Source organism: Tamandua tetradactyla, chromosome 14, assembly GCF_023851605.1.
Source record: "Tamandua tetradactyla isolate mTamTet1 chromosome 14, mTamTet1.pri, whole genome shotgun sequence".
Lineage (NCBI taxonomy): Eukaryota > Metazoa > Chordata > Mammalia > Pilosa > Myrmecophagidae > Tamandua > Tamandua tetradactyla.
Window position 1 is genome coordinate 82,873,032 of NC_135340.1, and position 20,901 is coordinate 82,893,932.

Consider the following 20,901-nt stretch of genomic DNA (forward strand, 5'->3'; position numbering starts at 1 on the left):
TTAAAAAACTCCGGTCAATATATGGCCGCCCTGTGTGATCTTTGGTTAATTACTTGAGTCTTAGTATCCACATTTCCACTAAAATGGAAATTGCTGTGTTTGCTCTGCTTGTTAAATGAAATAATTATGTAAAAGGACCTAGTTTAGACTGACAAATAGTAAGGGCTCAGAAGTTCTTGATGAATCTTCATAAGGAGGGTGGGCGAAATTCTCTGAAAGACATCTGGAGACAGTTTGAGAGATTTCTGGAGAGCAGTGAGTGAGAAGCACCCACCCTTGAGGAGATCAAAAGGAATCAAGTTCCACGGAAGAAGCTCTTGAATTGTTTTGAGGCTGAGATGCCCAGATTAAAAAGGGCAAAGCTAAAATGTTCCTTAGAAGACACCCACATGCAAAGTGGTTGTTTAGTAGTACGAACTGAAGGGGGGATCTGTGGGGTCTTTGGAGGAAAAGATTACATTTTGTGAAATCCCATGCCACTTAGTTCAATGCCACGCATACCGTAGTTTGTACCATTACCAAGTGAATTAGATTTAAAAGGTAACTGGGGGGAAAAAAAAAAAGCAGACGCCACAGGTTCCACCGAGATTTGAACTCGGATCGCTGGATTCAGAGTCCAGAGTGCTAACCATTACACCATGGAACCGCCAGACGCCTTGTTGCGCTTTCAGATTTCTGAAGGTTAGTAAACCCCGCCCCACCACTACGTTGAAGCTTGTCTGATGCGTTCTCAGAGCTTGGAGTCCTGCTTGGCAGCGCGAGTTGGGGCAAGAATAAACGAGAAGTTACTAAGAGCATGGTCAGTTGGGAATCTAGGACTCATCTTCCCATATCAGCCTCCTTGAGGACGCTGTGACTTCAACGAACAACCCGATGCAAATGCTTGCAGCCCTGCGGGACTCGGAGGTGGGGCGCCAACTCCCCGGAAGTACTTCCCCTGAGGGGCTGGGGCTGCCGGAAGTGGCGCACGGCAGGGAGGGGCACTTCACCGGGTCCGGCGTCTGAAGCTCGGAGCTCGGGTTACCCCTGCAGCGACGCCCCCTGGTCCTACCGATACCGCTCCTGCTCCCGCCCCTTCAGACTCGGCCGCGCAATGGGCACCCGCGACGACGAGTACGACTACCTCTTCAAAGGTGAGCCTCTGGGCTTTGGCACCCTACAGTGTGTCCCCGTTTGGGGGCCCGGGACACTCCCCGGGGATCCGCGCGCGGGCCATCCCGGCACCGAAATGGGGCCTGCCTCAGCCCTTCCCTTCTGAGCAGTGCTTCCTGCCATCTTCCAGCTCAGTCTCTTCTCTCCTCAGACTGGGGGTCGCCACCACACCCCATTTCATAGCGACCTTCTCGTAGGCCCTCGCTAGCCTCAGAGCCCCTCATTGTGTGTCCTTCTCACGGCGGACTGCATTCTCCCAATTCGTCGTCTTCATTCCTTTTCCCGGGTTTATAGCTCCTTCCAAGGCCCCGCCGCCCCCCTCTCCATCTATCTTTTCTGACTTAGCGCCCCCCTCGCCCTCTTCACATCCTCTCTAATGAGTCCCTCTGACAGGCCCTCCCTCTTCCCTTTTCGCCTTTCCTTAGGCCCAGAGACTCCTACTACGGGTCGTTCTCTCATCTGGTACCCTTTTCTCCCGAGAGAGCCTCTCCTCTCTGTTTCCTCGCAGCCCCTCCTCTGGAACGGACTCCCCTCCTAGCCGACTGCTCCAGGCTCGGGGTCCAGGTCCTGATAACATCTGAGTGAGCCAGTGGCCCCCACCCCCACTTGTTCCGCTGTTCTCGCGGTCAGTAACCTTCCCCGATCGCCCCCGAGGGTTGGCAGCTCTTTTTCTACCTTCCCTCGCAAATGTTGATAGGTCCCGCGGCTCCAGTGCGACCCCGGGGTGGGGGTTGGGGAGACAAGAAAGAATGTCCATCACCCACGCGCGAACTTGTCGCAGTGACCCGGCAGGCTGATGTGACTTCCCACCTTGCCGGTTTTTTTTTTTTTTTTTCTTGCCGTCCCTTCCCAGCGGCATCTAGCCTGGGATAACTCTTAACTCTGCTAGTGAGAAGGGGTTGCGGATGGGTGGTGGCTGTTATCCTTGCCAGACCTGAAGGCCCAGTTCCTGAGCAGGAAAGGTTGTGCGCTGCACAAACACTGGCTTGCTTTATCGCAGTGGTCTGGTTGCTTCCTGCTGCAACACTGGGAGGATCCAGTCTTCTGGTGTTTTAGAACAGGAAGGGAAGAGTCGGAGTTGGCCCCATACCTTTCCCAAAAGGTGGTGGTGGGGGGGAATGGGTGTGTGCTCTTTTGCACATATTAACTATTATAAAACAGGGACATATGTCAGTGCCTTTGGACAAAATATATTGGAGAGTGGGGGTTCAATAGAATTGTTTATTGGTTAGTCCAGAAAGAATCCCAACAGTTTTTTTTTTTTCCTTAATCAACAGAGATAAAGGGTAGAGTTTGCAGTTAGAAGAGGGTATAGTAATTGCCTCCCCCTGTGTTTTTCTTTTGGTTGTTGTTCAATGAATCTCTCTCTGCTGCTGCTCTTTTTCTGCTCCTGAACTAGGAGGGCAGCCATCAGTAATGTGCTGAACAAAGATCATTACCAGGGAGGAAGAAGCCAGAGCTATTAAAGCTTTACAGTGGAGGGTGGAGTTAAAAAAGAGTGTTAGGCTTTATGACTGTTTGTGACTTTGCCATTGGGCGCTAAGAATGATTGACTAAACAAAGCAGGAAAGGTTTCTTTACCAGTACTTTGCAAATCTTACTATTACTAGCTGCTGATATACCCTTGTCATCACTTGCTCCTCTGAGCTGGTGTATTTATATAGGGCGCACACCTTCAAAATCTACCCCCATTCCCATACTGGCAAGGCATTTACAGAGAAGAGGATACTTAATGCCTTTTAGAAATATAAAAAGAAAACCTGTATTAGTTTATATACTGTTTGTTGAAGGCATCTGAGATTATGTGAAATTACTTAAGACAGTCCCTGGAAACTTTTAGGTTTCGTCACTAAAAGGAGGTTTGCTTTTCAAATAAAGTATAATGGCAGTGGGCAGCTTAATTAATTAAATTAATTAAATTTATAATTAATGAGAGAAACTGACCGGGTACTTCTCCTGTTTGGTTTGGAGTTTGAACATTTGTTATTAAAGTCTTTTTATATTTTCATTAAGAATATTATCCTGAATTGTCTTAAGGGCTTTAAACTTTTGATATAAATTTAAACATATATATATATAACTTTTGATATACCTTTGGAATTAGACCACCTATCTTGAGAGCATAGGGGTTTAGAATCAGGCAGACTTGGATTTAAATGCTGACTCAGGTCTTTTATTTGCTCTGTGACCTTGGGAAAGTTAACGTTTTTTTGAGCCTCAATTCCCTCATCTATAAAAAGGAAACAATACTTACGTCTTGGGTCTACTGTAAGGATTAAATGAGGCTCTTGTTAAAATTTTAGCTTCTATGAAGACTCAATAAGTGATAATCATGTGAAAGAAGTTACTGTAGTTCTTGTCAGTTTTTTAACGTTAAATTGTTATAGATACAAGAGCATTTAAATATTAATAAAGAAACTTAAAATTAGGAACTTCTTAAGTATTTTACTTTTCCACGGGTTCAGGTTTCATTTTGTTATATATTTTTAGGGAGTTAAAAAAATTCTACTGAGATGGATTTCCACTTTTTAAAGGCTCTTATGGGATATGAATCATCTTATTTACTTCATTGCTGATTATTTAGCCGTATTCTTATTTACGCAGTTACCCTATTTTAAAGTAAAACAAGAATAATTTCATTTTAGAATGTTTTCATTCTACAGAGATTCATTCATTCAGAAGAGCTGCGGCTATCTCTACTTGGAAGAAAACTTATTTAGTAAACTTGAAATAGTGAGGGAATTGGAAGATAGTTTGTAACTCTAACCAGTTGAAAATCAGGAGATTTTAATTAAGATAGGATGGAGTGGTCCAAATGGGAATGTTACGTGGGGAGAGCAGAACAATTTTTCTAAATTATGTATCTGTTCTTGAACATTGATTTTTAATTAAGCTCAACAGTGAGGTGTTTTGTGAGGGGGAAATTAGTTTTATTTTTAAAAACTTGTCTTTTTCTTTTACAAATTTTAATTCTACAGGTGTTTACATGCAAATGTGGTTAAGGCCTGGTGGGGGCACATAAGTGAAGTAAGCATCAATCATAGTTCCTGTTTATAAATGTCACAGTGGATATACACCAATCCAACCGAAGTCACATATCTGAAAATATGTGCATATATAGTCTGTTGTTTCCAGCGTTTTCAGTTGTAATTAACCATTTGCTGATTGTAGAAAGGATCATTGGAACTTTGCTGTCTTGCATCTTGGTAGTTTTTCTTTCACAACTTTTGGTTGGGCAACTTAGAGTCTGCTGAATCTGGAAAAACTTGTCTAAACTTCAGCCTTATTGAATGCATTTTATTTTAAAAGTCTTTTGGTAAGGTTGGACTGTGAAGACGGTTGAAAGTGTAGAAACATCTCCAAGTTCATTTATGAAAACTATTTTAAAAATTGTTAGCCATTCCTTCAGGTGGTAGGTAACTTTTAGAACTGATATACTGCAACTGATGTACTGAATGAAATTTGAATCCAGTAGATTAATAAGGCAGTATAAAACTAAATGTGGTTGAGAAGGGGAAATCGTTGTTAAATAATGGATAATTATTATATTTTGTGCTTTTATGGCTTTTAGCCACCTGATGTTTGATATATATTATGGACAAAAGTTAGTATTAGGTATTAGGGATGATATTTAAAATTTGTCAGATAAGTTAACCAGGTAGTGATATATCCTATTGGATTATTTTAGAGATGCTATGAATGTTTAACATATAGATGCTATTTTTAAATTTGTTTATATCATTTAGTATATTAATATTTTATAAATGCTTATAGTTATAAAATGTCTAAAGTGGAAGTACTTTTAACCTAAGATATTAATTATGGAAAACATAGGAAAGTCACTGCAAATTCCCTTTTGAACTACAGGATTTGATCTTCTATTTCTTACATTTTTAAGAAGCAATTAAATATTGCCATCTCAATGACAGAATCTATTCTGACTAGGCATTATTTAAATTTGAGTCCATGAAAGGAGGGTTCATGGAGGTTTTTATTTAAATTATAGCCAGTAAATTATTTTATGTTGTTTAAGTAATATAATTCATTCTAGTTTTTTAAAAATTACTTTTATTTCAGTAAGCCTAAATGTAACCTTCCTTTTTGATTTCTCATTTGGTAACTGAATAGAAACAGCTTTCTATTTTGTATCATTTCTCAGCATCTTGTTGGCAGCACTCTTCTTATAGAACCAGTATCTTCTGTTATCATTTAAGATATAATCCTTTAACAAAATGCTACTCTTAATTCTGGTAATCTTGTCTGTATAGTTGAGATAAGTATACTGTATAAAGCATTCACTGCTGTTTTAATTTCATGGGCTATAGTAGCCTAAATTATGAGTCTTGAATTATGTTCAAATAAGGGTACTGTTTGTATATTAGAATCAATTGGTTACATGGGGGTGGATTCCATCATAATTATCTTTATGATGGCAAAAAGATTTGAGGATAAGAAGATAATGAGCATAATCATTAGTTAAAGTGGAGGTCAAAAGGAAAGAACTTGAAACTGCTAGAGTTTTCATGGAACAGTTAAGGATGTTCTTTGAGATTCCCCCCCCCCCCCCCCCCGCCCAAAGATGTTATTTTGAACATCTTGCTCATGCACTTTGGCTTTAAACTAAGTGAAATTCCTGAATTACGGATTTATATCAGAGTTCCTATGAATTAGAAATATTGTAACTTTTTGGCTTTTCTCTTCTTCCCTCTTCTCACCTTAAGTTGATTTTTTTACTCATTCTTAATGTGAGCGTGGAGCCAGAAGTGATTCAAAATTCATCTAAGTAGAACTTCAAGCTTTTTGTACTAAGAAGCAGCAGGAAGTATATCCTACTAATGGGAAACTCTTACTGAAACTGGGATTTGACTCATGTCAAATGATGACCTTGGAAACTAATATATCAGCCAACAATCCTATAAAATTGAAAGTAAATTGTTTTTGTATGTTACTTTGATGACTGACATTTTCTCTGATATTCAAGTAAAAGCATTTGATAAATGTTTGTTTGACACAACACCTTTGACACCCTCTAATTGAGTATGTAGTTAGAAATAACTACCCTGTATTGAATGGAGTCACTTCTGCCTGGATGATTTCTTGCTGAATCAGCTGCAGAGTAAGCCAGAAAGATATGTGTTTGATAATGTTCTGCCTCCAAGACTGTCCAGAGGCCAGTTTATATCCGATCCTGTGGTGGACTACAAAATGGACTCTTTTTGCCCACTGACCAGAAAGCAGTGAGCTCTCACAGTTTCTACCTTCCTCTCTGACCTCATCTCCAAATCCCAGTCACTTTAGTAAGGCATTCTTTTATTCCTTAGGTTTTTCTTGCATGTTTGATTTTCAAGTCCTGGAGTCTAAGTCAGTTAGCTAGTTTAGATAGTAAGAGAAAGCATTAGTAATCAACAGCCAGAATAAGTATAATGACTTTCTTGAAATGCTGATATAAATTTTACAGACAGTAGAAAATGTTATATAGCTCAGATTCTATAAACCTGTAAACTCATTTTGTTTTAAAATTCAGATAGAAAATGCTTTAAAGTGGTTTGTCTTAATTGCCTATATCCCAATTGTTTTTCAAAGTGTAATAATGCAGTGGATGAAAAATAATCTCCATGTATTTAGTTAAATAAGCTAACTCTTATGGTAATCAGAGAAAGAAATCTATCCAATCAAAACCTGTTTTTATAATATTCATGAAGTCTTGAGTGAAAGTGTATGCCCTCCTTGTGTTGGTCTTGACTCAGTGAAAATATAGCTTCCAAGGCCCCCGTTTATCCTTAGTGTTTTTTGTTTGTTTGTTTTTGTTCCTAGGTTCCTGGCAGTGTGATGAATGCAACAATTAAGGGGTCATTGTAGTTTCTGTGATTTGGGTGGGGTATTTTATAAGCCTAATGCCTCATTTAAATGTGTTTCATTTTTGCCAAGGTGTGAGTCCTGAGGTCACACTTAGTCTTTGATGAAACTAAGTAGAACATGTTATTCTCTCCCTCTTCACCTACTGAGTTGTTGTTTTCATTCTGATACGTTTTAATATCACATTGTTTGGTTGGCAAATTATCTTTTAAAGTATCACCTTTTAACGTAGTACGGTTGGCAGCATTGATGGTAATTCATGCATTAGCCTGTCCTCTGTTCTTACTGGACCTGCCATTAAAAGTGTATGTTTAGGGTGGGCCACGGTGGCTCAGCAGGCAAGAATGCTTGCCTGCCATGCCAAAGGACCCGGGTTCGATTACCGGTGCTGCCCATGTGAAAAAAAAAAGGGGGGGATGTTTAAGACAGGGTACTCTGTGCTAAGAAAATAATGTGTGGAAGTCATTATGCAGGTAGATACAGGTTAAAAAAAATTGGTCTGATTGGATTGGTAACCGGTCAACTTGGGCTCCTGAACTCCCCAACCTTTCCCTTTAAAAAAAAAATCTTATTTTGCTTTATTATCTTTTTTGCTTTATCTGCCTTGAAGCCCATCTTCACTCTTGAAAACTTGCTAGTGTTCTTGATATGTTTTCCTCATTTTCCTGACATTTTCTTTGTCCTTTCAGTTGTCCTTATTGGAGATTCTGGTGTCGGAAAGAGTAATCTCCTGTCTCGATTCACTCGAAATGAGTTTAATCTGGAAAGCAAGAGCACCATTGGTGTAGAGTTTGCAACAAGAAGCATCCAGGTTGATGGGAAAACAATAAAGGCACAGATATGGGACACAGCAGGGCAAGAGCGATACCGAGCTATAACATCAGCGTAAGTCTAATAGTTTTAAAATTCTGTGAAATAAGCTGCCATCAAGTCAATTAGCTAGCTGACTTTTGGTATTTGAAAAGGTACTGGTTTTGTGTTTTTTTTTTCCTTTTTAAGAATTCCAGTATTAGGATTTTGAGACGTATTTATAAATGTGTTTATATGTAATCTACATTTTAAGTTCTTCCTGGTGTTTACTTCCTTCTTGTGGTTGTTTTCTAGTAGTTGCATGTATTTTTCTGTTTTCAGATACTATCGTGGAGCTGTAGGTGCCTTATTGGTTTATGATATTGCTAAACATCTCACATATGAAAATGTTGAGCGATGGCTGAAAGAACTGAGAGATCATGCTGATAGTAACATCGTTATCATGCTTGTGGGCAATAAGAGTGATTTACGTCATCTCAGAGCAGTCCCTACAGATGAAGCAAAAGCTTTTGCAGGTTAGTGATATGAATTCCGTGATACTAAGATAAGCCTGTATTTCTTACAGTTTTGTTTTGCAGTTTTGATTTAACCCTTCCAAGGATGGTAATAGGTCATAATAGTTTCAGAAAGCTAAATAGGAATGCTCAGCAAGGATTGTTGTTTTTGAAAGTTTGTGATGATCGCATGGCTCTTTTGTTTAACTTTGAGTCATTAAAACACTAGCATTTTGAGTTTTTGTGGCCAAAAATGGAATATCAGTGCTGTCTTTTCTCTCCTTGGAAGGGGTAGATGAAAGCTATCAGTTTATTTTGTGCTTCTATCTTTTTTTTTTTCAGTATGTCTCTGTGTTTTTACCCAGGCTGCTGTATGTGGGTCTGAAAAGTTGTGGCTCAGGGAGTGTCAGAAACCAAAGGGGATGTAGCTGCTTAGGAGCTGTAATTCTTGGCTTCATAGAGGATCCACCTATCTCTTGCCCTGTTCTGGTAGGAACAGCCTACCAGAAGGCAACATTGTGCAATCCTAGTGAAAGTTGTGGCCTTGCACTAGAGATTATGCTGTAAGTAAAGGTTTCTAGAACACATTTTTAATTTCCAGGAAAAGGAAGGTTTATTTTCAAGTTACATAGTCATAAAATTTATTCTAAGTAAAGGTTCATACCATAACTATGTGGTTGATGGGGAGAAGGATAGTAAGAAAAATAATTGGGTATTTGATTGGTTTACTGCAATTTTTAAATGAAATAAGTATTTGTTTTAGTTAATAAACCAATGAAAATATTGCTGTTGTTATTTTTAATCCACTAAAGTGGAAGTATGTTTGTGTCCTTTCTCAAACCCAAGAAGTTGGGGAGGTCTTACGTTTTAGAAAATTCTGTTATTTTCCTTTTGAAGGCTTGAATATATAGTATTCCTTGTATTAAAATTTGCATGACCTAACTTTTGTGTTTCCCCACAGAAAAGAATGGTTTGTCATTCATTGAGACATCTGCCCTAGACTCTACAAATGTAGAAGCTGCTTTTCAGACAATCCTGACAGGTAAAACTTGCATTTTGGGGTTATAGCAGTGGGAATTGAAAATTGTAGGAAGATAATTTAAACGGATTAATCTGAAAGCTAAGACTTTGTATCATACCTTCTCAGAAAGAATATTGTTTGAGAGCTACTATAGCAAAATTGGTTGTAGCTCTTGCTTACTGAGTTTGCCATCCTAATTCATCTGGGTTATAGTGGGGAAAAAATACTTTGAAAATGATTTGTTCACTTCTGTTCCATATATTCCATACCTCACAAAGTTATGCTTTAATGTGCTTTCATTAGGTAAATTTTCAGAGACCACTTATGACAAAATGTAAATGCTCTTTTGAAAATCGGTAGAGAAAAGGTATTCTTAGCTCTGATGCGTTGGAGAAGAAACTAGGGAAAAATACACAATTAAAAATTTAAGTTGAAAAATTAGAAGTAATATTCTCTGATGATATATTATAGAATGAACAAGATGTCACCTGCTGGAGAAAATCAGCTAGTGATTTCATACAGTAAAGTTTAAATAAAGTTTAAACAGTAAAGTTTAAATAAGTAGTGGGAAAGGAATATCCCGGTAGCTGTTTCATGCCGATATCTATTTTGGAAATGGAAGGTGCATACTAGATCAACCTTGCAGATGAGACATTTTATTTGTATGTTGGCTCATATTTAATCTGAATTTGTTAGAATGGCCTAATTACCAGTTAATCTTAATCCTTTAATAAGTACTTTGCGGGGCTGTTTTTAAGTACTTTAAAAATATATATATTTTTAAGAACTCTCGATTTAGAGTAAAGTCTTAATATATAGTACAGTCTTATGTGGAGTTGTCCTTAAAAGCCTGTATGGAGAAATGGTTGAAAGAAATGAGTTTTCAATTATAATGGAACAAGATTTTGATTAATTATTTGTATGCAGTACGTATATTAGAGGTGAGCAAATTTTAACTTTTAAATATTGTCTTATTTACTGTAAAAATGTGGGAAATAAAGCCTAGGAGTTAAGAACATGAATTTAGAAGCCTGATTTCAGTTCTAGTTCTGGCTTCTCCATAAATTGCTAGAGCTATAATCTTGAGCAAGTAATTAACCTTTCTAGGCCTTAATTTCTTCATCTGTAAAATTCAGATATGTTTTGGGGAGTTATATTGTTTTCTTTTTGAGAGAATACTTATGTTTTTAAATGCTCCTTTATTTAATTTGACTTGACTATTATGTTGGGACTTGAGGGGTCTCTCCACATAATTAATAAGTCTAAATCATCTTTTTAAAATGAAGACTTTAACCCCAGCCTCTTCTAAGAGTAGATATGCTATGTGAATTTAAATTCTTTCAACTATAGAATTAAGAATTTGTTCTTCAATTTTCTTGTGGGTGTCTATTACCCACAGAAAGGAATGGTTTGTCACTGAGATGCCAGCTGTAGGTCCCATAAAATGAGTACATGATTTAGTGCATGTAAAGAACTTGGCTCCCTGATGCATAGGGAAAGTTTGATAAAGATTAGCAGCTAAATAGCAGTTAAGGTATGAAAAAGATAACTCATTAAAAAAAATTAAATATTGGTGACTACATAGCTAACTATTTTTTTAGAAATTTTTTCCGTTATCAGAAGATAACTTCTGTAACTAAATAACTAAAATAACTGGTGTTGGGGGTTGAATAAATAGTCTGTGGAACACAGTAGCTTTCCTTTAGAGTCTTCCTTTAGTCAGATTTCATTGCAGATTGGTTCAAGCAGGCAAAATTTGATTAAATATGCAGTATGTCTGCAAATTCTACTTCTTTCTTTTTAACCACCTGTGTGGATTCTACTCAGCTCATACATGGAGTCTTATATTGAGACCTTGGAGCTCTAGGTTTTACTTTTTGCCACTTTGCTCCTACACCTTGTGTAACTAAAGTCACTGAATCTCCTACTCCTCAGATTCTTGGCATGTGTATTGAGTGAGTTAAATAATCTTCAAGTCTGTGAGAGTCTTGAGGCCTCTGAAAATCTCATGTCAGAAAAACTTTTTGGTCAGTCCTCATGGCTCGGATTTTTTTTATGCCTTATCAAATATCTGCCATAATTCTAGTGCTTATATTCTGATATTAAGTGAAGGTGAAGCCGTGTGTTTCTTCCATCTGCAGTTAACTGTTGTATGCATCTCTAGGTAGATCTGTTGCAACTGATTCATGTTGTTTGAAAGCAAAGAAGGCTTTTGTCTTACTTACTACCACTTTCCCTCTGTTTCCTGCATGAATCTCAGTGTTGATCTGTTGGGTCAGCAATCATTTGAATATAGCAGCAAACACCAATGCTGTTTTGTGGGCTTTAGGATATTAGTCCTAAATTTTTCTTCCACTTATATGCCTATGGGTATATTAATGCATAGAAAACAGGAAAAAGAATATAATCTTTTTTTTTAGTTTCTTAGCCAGGAGTCACAATTTTTATTACTGATTAAGAAAATGTCTATTATTTAACTTTTTTTTTCACTAGCATTTCAAGCTACTGAATTTATTTTAACATTTGTTCCCCCTATTATTTATTTATTTTTAATCCTTATGTTTTACTCTTCTGTCCATAAGGTAGATAAAAGAAGCATCAGACACAAGGTTTTCACAATCACACAGTCACATTGAGAAAGCTATGTCATTATACAATCATCTTCAAGAAACATGGCTACTGGAACACAGCTCTACATTTTCAGGCAGTTCCCTCCAGCCTCTCTGTTACACCTTAATTAAAAAGGTGATATCTATTTAATGCATAAGAATAACCTCCAGGATAACTTCTCGACTCTGTTTGGAATCTCTCAGCCATTGACACTTTATTTTGTCTCATTTCTCTCTTCCCCCTTTTGGTCAAGAAGGTTTTCTCAATCCCTTGGTGCTGAGTCCCAGCTGATTGTAAGATTTCTGTCTCACGTTGCCAGGAAGGTCCACACCTCGGGAGTCATGTCCCACATAGAAAGGGGGTGGGCAGTGAGATTGCTTATCATATTGGCTGAGAGAGAAAGAGGCCACATCTGAGCAACAAAAGAGGTTCTTTTGGGAGTGACTCTTGGGCCTGATTTTAAGTAGGCTTAGCCTGTCCTTTGCGGGGTTAAGTTTCATATGAACAAACCCCAGGATTGGGGTCTCAGCCTATTGCTTTGGTTGTCCCTACTGCCTGTGAGAATATCAAGAATTCTCCACTTGGGTAAGTTGAATTTTCCCACTTTCTCACCATCCCCCCAAAGAGACTTTGCAAATACTTTTTTATTCCCTGTTCAAATCCTTCTGGGATTTATCGAGGCATCAATCTGGATAGTACAAAATCTCATGCCCTACTCAAGAAAGAATAGTAATCTTATTGGGCTTAATTCTACTCCAGATATTAAAAACAGTATTAAGGGAACATTTATATTCTGTTTTTTTGTATTTTGATCTTGCTGGAAGAAGAAAAAAAACTTAAAAATTTTTATGATGCAAAATTCATTGTTGTCAGTGACTTCGTAACATACAGTTTTGCAGATAATATTCCCTAGAGGAAGTTAGCTAGTATAATGAGTGAGGCCGGTAGATTGTTTTATCTGTATTTCAGTGCAGCTTTGGTTTCTTTCCTCCTCAAGTTGATTAAGGGATATTTAAAATCTGTACTTTCCAACCTCTTATTTTTTCTTTTTTTATTCATTTAGTTTTTATTAAATTTTAAATTTTTTTAAATATAACAAGCAAATGCAAACATTCTTAACTTATCATTTCGTTCTACATATATAATCAGTAATTCACAATATAATTACATAGTTGCATATTCATCATCATGATCATTTCTTAGAACCTTTGCATCATTATTTCTTTCTTTTAGCTTCATGTTTTGACGTTTCAGTCTTAAAGATTGCAATACTACCAAGAATTTGCTAATACTCATCATTTATATTCCCCAAATTTGAAACTTTTATTGCATCTCCTTTATCCCTTTTTCTCCCCCTCTCTAACTACATTCGTGTTATTTCTTCTGCACCATTTGAGAATTAGTGGCAGATAATATCTGTTATCCCTAAATACTTTTCAGTGTGTGTTTCCTAAAAACAGAGACATTTCTTTTTTATAACCTTAGTACAATTATCGAAATGTTAAATAATAGTGCTATATCAATGTTTATCTACAGACCTTATTCAGATTTTGTTAGTTGTCCCAATAATGTCCAATAATAATGTCCTTATTAGTAAAAGATAAGTCTGGGAACATGTACTGTATTCAGTTTTCATGTCTCTTTAGACTCCTCTTATCTGGAACAGTTCCTCAATCTTCCTTTTTTTCACAACATTGACATTTTTTGTCTTTTAATTATATAGTATAACATATATACAAAGCAAAGAAATAGGAAAGCAGTAGTTTTCAAAGCATCCTTCAACAAGTAGTTACAGGACAGATCCCAGAGTTTGTCATGGGCTACCATACGATCCCCTTAGACTTTTCCTTCTAACTGCTCCAGAATATAGGAGGCTAGAAGGCTTAAATTTGTTTCATCATCACAATTGATTTCTTTCTTATTGTGAAAAATAACATAAACAAAAAAGAAATAAATTTCAGAGCTCAGCACCACAATTTGTTGTAGGACATATTTCAGAGTTTGACATTGGTTACAATTCCACAATTATAGGTTTTTACTTCTAGTTACTCTAAGATACTGGAGACTAAAAGAAGTATCAATTTAATGATTCAGCATTCGTATCCATTTGTTAATCCTGTCTTCTCTGTATAACTCCACCATCACCTCTGATCTTTCCATCCCTCTCCTTAGGGGTATTTGGGCTATGGTCATTCTAACTTTTTCACAGCATTGACATTTTTGAATAGCAAAGGTTATTATTATTATTATTTTATTTTTTTAGCAATCTAAAGTTAGGTCTTTACATATGTATAATTTTACATACGTATAATTTTACATAACTTATTAAAACTAATTTAACAATTCATAAACAAAATATTGACATTTGGAATGGACATTTAAAAATCTGATAAGCATTTCAAATACAGAATATTAAGATGCCAAAATTATATTAAGCAAAGGTTTGCATCAGTGAATCTAGCCCACTAATTCAGGCTGAACATTCACTCTGTGAAGCACTTCTTCAGGCATGCAAAAAACAGGGTTAACAGGTTTAATCTGTTCTTCCCCCAAAAGTGATCGTTCAGCAATTCCAAATAAAATATAAGAAGGATCCACCATATCTCCTGGCCTGTCTGCAAATCGTCCGGTTTCTTTGTCTTGACATGCCAAAATGAAATTATGTAGTTTCTTTCTGTCAATCCAATGAAGCCTTCCAGTTATCTTTAGGGAAGGCAACACTCACCATGAATAGGATACATCTGGTAACTTCTCTGGTCATCCATTGAGTCCACCTGATTGTAATTGTTGCTTACAAAGCCACCATCAGAGGAAATCAGAATTTACTTGATGCAGTTGACTAGTAATAGCAAGGAATCCTGTTCAACAATAGATCTGCCCAGCATGGGACTCAGAACCTGGTCTGCAACCAAATCCACCATCAAAGTTCATATAGGACAAAACAAAATTGATTACCTTTTCCACATTAATAGCATCTAGCTTTCCTAGTAGAGCCAGAGTTGCCACCGCACAGAAAGAAAATCTGGTATCAATTTCTCGCCAAATGTTTCCAGCAAAAGATCTATCTTCTTTCTTTAGACTTTGAACATATTCCACAACTTTATTTATGTCAATGACATTAATACTATCAAACAGAGTAAGAATCTGGACAGCACTAAGAGTATACAAAAGATGAGGACCATGTCCAATACTTGCACTTATTCCACCACACTGATGTTGGCATTTCCTCTCTATTCCTGCGATGAAGTTGTCCCATGAGATCCATTACTGTGAGACCCCAATAGATGCCACTCATTCTCAAGTATTCAGACATACAGTAGTCATAATCATCTTTCTTTGAGCCATAGGATGCAATATAATCTGCATGTTTCTCCACTAATAGGGTGCCAGGTGCATCTGGCTTGAGAACATCCTTCTGCGGTGTGCCCATGTCTGGACAGAGAAAAAGAAAGCTTTTCAAGTTCTTAGGTAGATTCAGGGGCCAAAGGTTATTATTTTATACAGTATTCCTGATTTTGGGTTTGTCTGATGTCTCCTTATGATTAATTTCAGGTTATGTGCTTTTGATAGGAATATCACAGAAATGATGATGTGTCCTTCTCACTACATCATGTCAGAAGGCACACGATGTTGATTAGTCTTATTCGTTACTGGTGAAGTTAACTTTGATCAGTTGGTTAAGGTGGTATATTCCAGGTTTCTCTCTGTAACTTATTAGTCCAAACCATTTTTTTAATATGAATACTTTGACTCCAGCCTCTTCTAAGAATAAATATGCTATGTGAATTTAAATTATTTTAACTATAGAATTAAGAATTTTGTCTTTAATTTTCTTGAGCAGTGAGAACCTTTCAATTATGTGTGGTAGCTTTGTTATTGGCATGTGGCAACCCTTTAAATACTTTTCACTATACCAAATCTGGACATTCTTTGATTTTCAAGAAGCTTATATGGTAAGCATTGGGTTTGAAGAACACCTAATAAATTAAAAGCTTTTGCCTTGGTAATGGTGATTAAGTTTGGATACTCTATTCTATGCTATCCTCAACCATCAGTCAACAGATGATTTAGTTCTATGTATCTTGATGCCTCATTAAGCTCTGTCTCTTCTTCCCATGCTCTATCGCTTTGGTGCAATCTCTTATAGATGTGTTTATTTTATGAATCAGTAGTAGCTCAAAATTGCATTGCAATTAAATAGTAAATATACGTAGGCTATATTTATATCTGAACTTGGTAACTTGTGAGAGAAAGAACTCAACAGTAAGGGTTTAGGATCAGTATTTTGATATATGTAGATAAATCTGTTATCCATGGTCGGTTCACTGTGGGGTTGATTTGTAGCTCTACTCTTCATATTTGTCATTATATTTGAGACTGATCATTATGCAGAGATAATAGTTTAACTTCTAAGGCCCTACTGTTGATTTTTAGGTACTTCTCAGCAGCACAAAGTCTGTTCCTAGTTCTTTAGAATGTTTTTTTTTCTTTAGTATGTTTTTAAAAATGTAAGTGACTTGGTAGGATAGCCACTTTGGAAGATATAATGTATTGTAGAAAGTATAGATTGTAATGGAATGACTCAGCCTCTGCTGTTTTCACAATTTTTTGAGGGATTGAAGAACTTAACTCTGCTTGTTTCCCAGTTTGAAAGTTACATTTAATTTCCTCAGAATTACTTTGCAACTTGACTTACACTTCTATTAGTAGAAATAGTCATGTATGCTTTTCATTTAGCCTTAACTGGTTATATTTAAAATGATCTTCTGTTAATATTTTATATGGAGTGATCCCCTATAAGAGATCCTGATATAAGAATGATAAAGCAGAATTCCTTCTCCTTCTCATCTTAAATATTCCTTGGACATCTTGAGAAGATGTCCTTGGTATAGAAATTGGTGTGTCTCATTCATTTGTTTCTAAAGGAGAAAGTGCCCTTGAAAGGGGAAAACCCTATATCTGGTTTAGAAGATTACTAATCCTGCCTCTGTCCCCATGTAAATAACCTTCTCTTATCTGATACCAACTAAAAGGTATACTTAACTGTTTTAGCAAAGTTCTTTTTTTTTAAAGTTACAAACAACCACAAGTGGATTATTTAATGTTGATTTTATCTGAAAGAAAAATTTTCTCCATCCTAATATTCTGACTTTTTTTTTTATTGCCTTGTTGACATTTTTATTAACACATCTTTTTGGTGACTAGAGTAAATGCAGCAGTAATCCATTTCTAATAAACTAGTACACCGTATCCCCAGACAGTTAAACAAATGTCTTGATTATTTACCTCTCTGTGTTCTCTGAGAAGTCTGCTTTGCTCCTCTTCCAGTATTAAGCATATTTGCTTTTTATGTAAGGATCTGCAATTTTTGTTGTTGTTCCTTTAGTGCAATCTTTAAAAAATTTGTAAAGAAGTTAAAATTCGTAGGGGTCACATGTTTTATTTGCACTTTAAAAAGAAGGGCCACTCAGTTGGAATTAGAAAGAAAACATAAAACGTGAGTAGTATAGTTTAACTTTAAGCTGATGATTATCTTTATTTCTCAGCCACTAGCCTGTTGAATGATGGTGTTTCTCTTTATCCTTGACATACCCCCATCCCATCACTTTCAGTTAAAGCAATTTAAATTAAAACTACATATTCTTTGCTTTTTTTTTTTTTAACTCTAGTTAGTATCTTTTTTATTGTAATCTGGTTTTATTCTTTGATGTGTCTTCTCTTTTGAACCATTATCAACCTTCTCAGACACAAATTTTAGTCCCCACTCGCCAAATAAAGTGTTAGAAAAGGTACACTTACTGTCAGTGTTTTTATTAGTTTATATATTCAGTTAGCCACACCTTGCTGTGTTACTCAACTTTAGAGAAATTAGTTCTTAATGTGGAGAAAATGTACTGATTCAATGAATACATTTCTTTTTCTTAAATTTGTTATGGAAAATTTTGAACATATCAAAAGTAGGATGCTATATGAATTCCCATATAACTGTCAACAATCGTCAGCTCGTATCCAGTTTTTCCTCCATCTACTCCCTCCTTGTTATTTATGTATATATTTTTGCATGGGCAGGCACCAGGAATTGAACCCAGGTCGCCGGCATGGCAGGCGAGAACTCTGACTGCTGAGCCACCATGGCCCACCTCCTCTCTGTTATTTTGAAGCAAATCCCAGATATTACATCATTTAATTTGTAAACATTGTAGTATGTGTATCTAAAAGAATAAGGACTTAAAACTGTAACCACAAAATTCCTTTAAAAATTGACAATTCCTTGTCATCATCATCTGTTATTTAAATAATATTGAAATTTCCTGTCTAAATTTTTTTTTTATAGTTCAAATTAGGACGCAGATAATGTCCATCATTGCAGCTGGTTGATATGTTCTCAGAGCATTTTGAAGATACTGTTCCACTTTCTATTTTTTACTCCATAATTTTGTATTTTCAACATTTCCAAATCTCACAGAAATAATACTGTGATCCATATGCCTTTCATTTAAAATCATCAGCTTACATTTGGTCACATTTTATTTATCTTGCTGTATATATATATATACTTATTGTTCTTTGCTCAGTCTTTGGAAAGTAAATTGTAGATATTGTGGCAATTTACTAGTAAATACTTAAGCATTTTATCTCCTGAGAATAAGCCATTCTTCTATATCACCACAATACCATATAGCATATCCAAGAAAGTTAATATTTATACAATATTATCTAGTGTGTAGTCCATATTCAGTTTTTTTCCAAGTGCACTAATAATGTCTTTTATAGGTTTTTTTCAAAAAACTTTAAATCCAGGAGCCAGTCAAGGATCACATGTTGCATTGATGGAAATGTTTTATATCTTTGCTATGTAATACAATAGCCACTAGCCACAAGTTAATATTGAATACTTGAAGTGTGGCTAGTGAATTGAGGAACTGAATTTTAAATTTTATTTATTTAATATAAATAGGTGGCTACTATAATAAATAGCACAGATATAGAACATTCATCCCCACCTATTTAATGTATTATAGCAGTATCTTTTTGAAGAGTGTAGGTCAGTTTCTTGTAGAGTGTCCTTCAGTCTAGATTTATCTAATTGTTTCCTCGTGATTAAATTTGGTTTAAGCCTTTTGGTAGGTATATACATATATAGGCAATGTTGTATTCTTCACATTAGGAGGTGATATATATATACATAGTATATCACATACTGTATCACATATATCACATAGTATATCATACACAGATAAATACATAGTATATCATAAATTGACAAAAATATCTATTTGTCCCACTGCTAAAATTTCCTCAGACTTTCTTGGTGTTTTTTTTTGGGGGGGGGGTTGCGGATGGAGAGGGAGAACTGGGAGAACAAAGATAAATAAGGTGTGTTCTCTGTTTTTAAGGAGTTTATAATCTAGTCAGATAGAACTACTTTTAGGCAATACAATATAAGATGAAATAAATAAGTGTTTAAAAATACTTGCTCTGGAGGAATTTAATTACATTTATTCATGCAATTAGTTATTTATTGAACTCCTGCTATATGCTATATGTTGGAGATATAATAGTAAATAAGGCAGACATAGTTTTGGTTCCCATAGAGTTTAACATTTAGTGGGTAAGCAGTTCATTCTGAGCAGTGTCATGAAAGAAAAATTGAATGTGAATTAAAATCTTATCTTGAATTTTGAATAATTGTTTAATTAAAATTCAATTTTAGTTCAGGGGAGTCACTGATAAACACATTATCTTTCTTTCCTTCCCTTCAAAAGTTCTTTGGGATTTGGACATCTTTACGAAGTTGTGTTCTTCCCTATACAAACTAGAAAAATACCTGATGTGGCTGATAGTGCAGGTTAATTTTTATTTTTCCTTGGAACAATGTCACTATATGTAGGCTTTTCTGGTAAAGATAGATTGAAAATACCCCCATTGTTTAATTCAGATCTAAGCGCTTAAGTATGTAATACTCCTTAAACCAAGATTTATTTAATTGACTTTGGTAAATCTATCCCTCTGAAATGGAAAAACCTTTGTTTCTTTCCTACCCTAAGGGAAATTGTTACAATAATAGCTGACTCTAATTAGTGGCTGTTTCATAATTTTGCATTTTCTATTCAGTTTATTTGCATTCTCAAAATCAGTCTTTCTTGAAAATATGTCTTCTACCAACTATTGGTGGGTTTATTCACATTATGATGGCTGTTTTCTTTTCTTCTTTCAGAGATCTACCGCATCGTTTCTCAGAAGCAAATGTCAGACAGACGTGAAAATGACATGTCTCCAAGCAACAATGTGGTTCCTATTCATGTTCCACCAACCACTGAAAACAAGCCAAAGGTGCAGTGCTGTCAGAACATATAAAGTGTTTCTCTTCTCCCCTAGAAGGCTGTGTATAGTTCATTTCCCAGGTCTGAGATTTAAATATATTTGTAATTCTTGTGGTCACCTTTGTGTTTTATTGTTTCTTCATAATTGCAAATTTTTCCATGTCTTAAGTCTTTTGATTTCAGCTTTATAAAATCATCTACTTGTCCCAAATGACTGCAGCTTTCTTTCATGCTATGGCCTCACTAGCCTTAGTTTAATAAACTGAATGTTTGGATTCCTCGATTATTGTTTACTTTTTATCATGGCAGCCTGTCACTCTAGGACATAGTAGAACTTGATCACTTGAAGCTCAGACCTATTGGTCTTGATCAAATCAAACTAAGGAGACCTTAGAAATCAGCTGTCATTTTGCCACAGAGCAGCTTATAATTAATATATTCTTATGTCAGTACAGTATGTATTTCCACAAATCTTAAGAATTGCCCTATAAGTAGGATTTTGAGAGCTTCAAAATTTTCCATTATTCTGGAAGTCGATTTCTTAAATGCCTTAATCAGTTTGTGTAGTTCAGCAAACTTTGTTTTTTAATTTTTGTAAACATCAAAGTTAGAGAGAGGAGCACTTTTTTCTGGA

At 36.0% G+C, this 20,901-nt stretch overlaps 1 protein-coding gene, 1 non-coding gene and 1 pseudogene across 2 annotated transcripts; 1 reads left to right on the top strand and 2 right to left on the bottom strand.

Moving 5' to 3' along the window:
• Window positions 1–574: 574 nt before the first annotated feature.
• Window positions 575–646, bottom strand: TRNAQ-CUG (transfer RNA glutamine (anticodon CUG)). Its single transcript has one exon. It is a non-coding gene; the product is annotated as a tRNA-Gln (tRNA).
• A 304-nt stretch (window positions 647–950) lies between these two features.
• RAB11A (RAB11A, member RAS oncogene family) lies at window positions 951–20,542 on the top strand. The gene is made up of 5 exons (XM_077128272.1): window positions 951–1,133; window positions 7,698–7,893; window positions 8,140–8,333; window positions 9,274–9,354; window positions 20,162–20,542. The coding sequence occupies exons 1-5, from the start codon at window positions 1,094–1,096 to the stop codon at window positions 20,299–20,301; spliced, it is 651 nt and encodes a 216-aa protein (XP_076984387.1). The 5' UTR covers window positions 951–1,093; the 3' UTR covers window positions 20,302–20,542.
• LOC143656283 (geranylgeranyl transferase type-2 subunit beta pseudogene) lies at window positions 14,401–15,373 on the bottom strand (annotated as a pseudogene).
• Window positions 20,543–20,901: the final 359 nt, after the last annotated feature.

Coding starts and splice junctions, on each gene's coding strand:
- RAB11A (XM_077128272.1), top strand. CDS start 1,094: ATGGGCACCCGCGACGACGAGTACGACTACCTCTTCAAAG. Junction 7,894..8,139: donor TACCGAGCTATAACATCAGC/GTAAGTCTAATA, acceptor TTCTGTTTTCAG/ATACTATCGTGGAGCTGTAG. Junction 9,355..20,161: donor TTTTCAGACAATCCTGACAG/GTAAAACTTGCA, acceptor TTCTTCTTTCAG/AGATCTACCGCATCGTTTCT.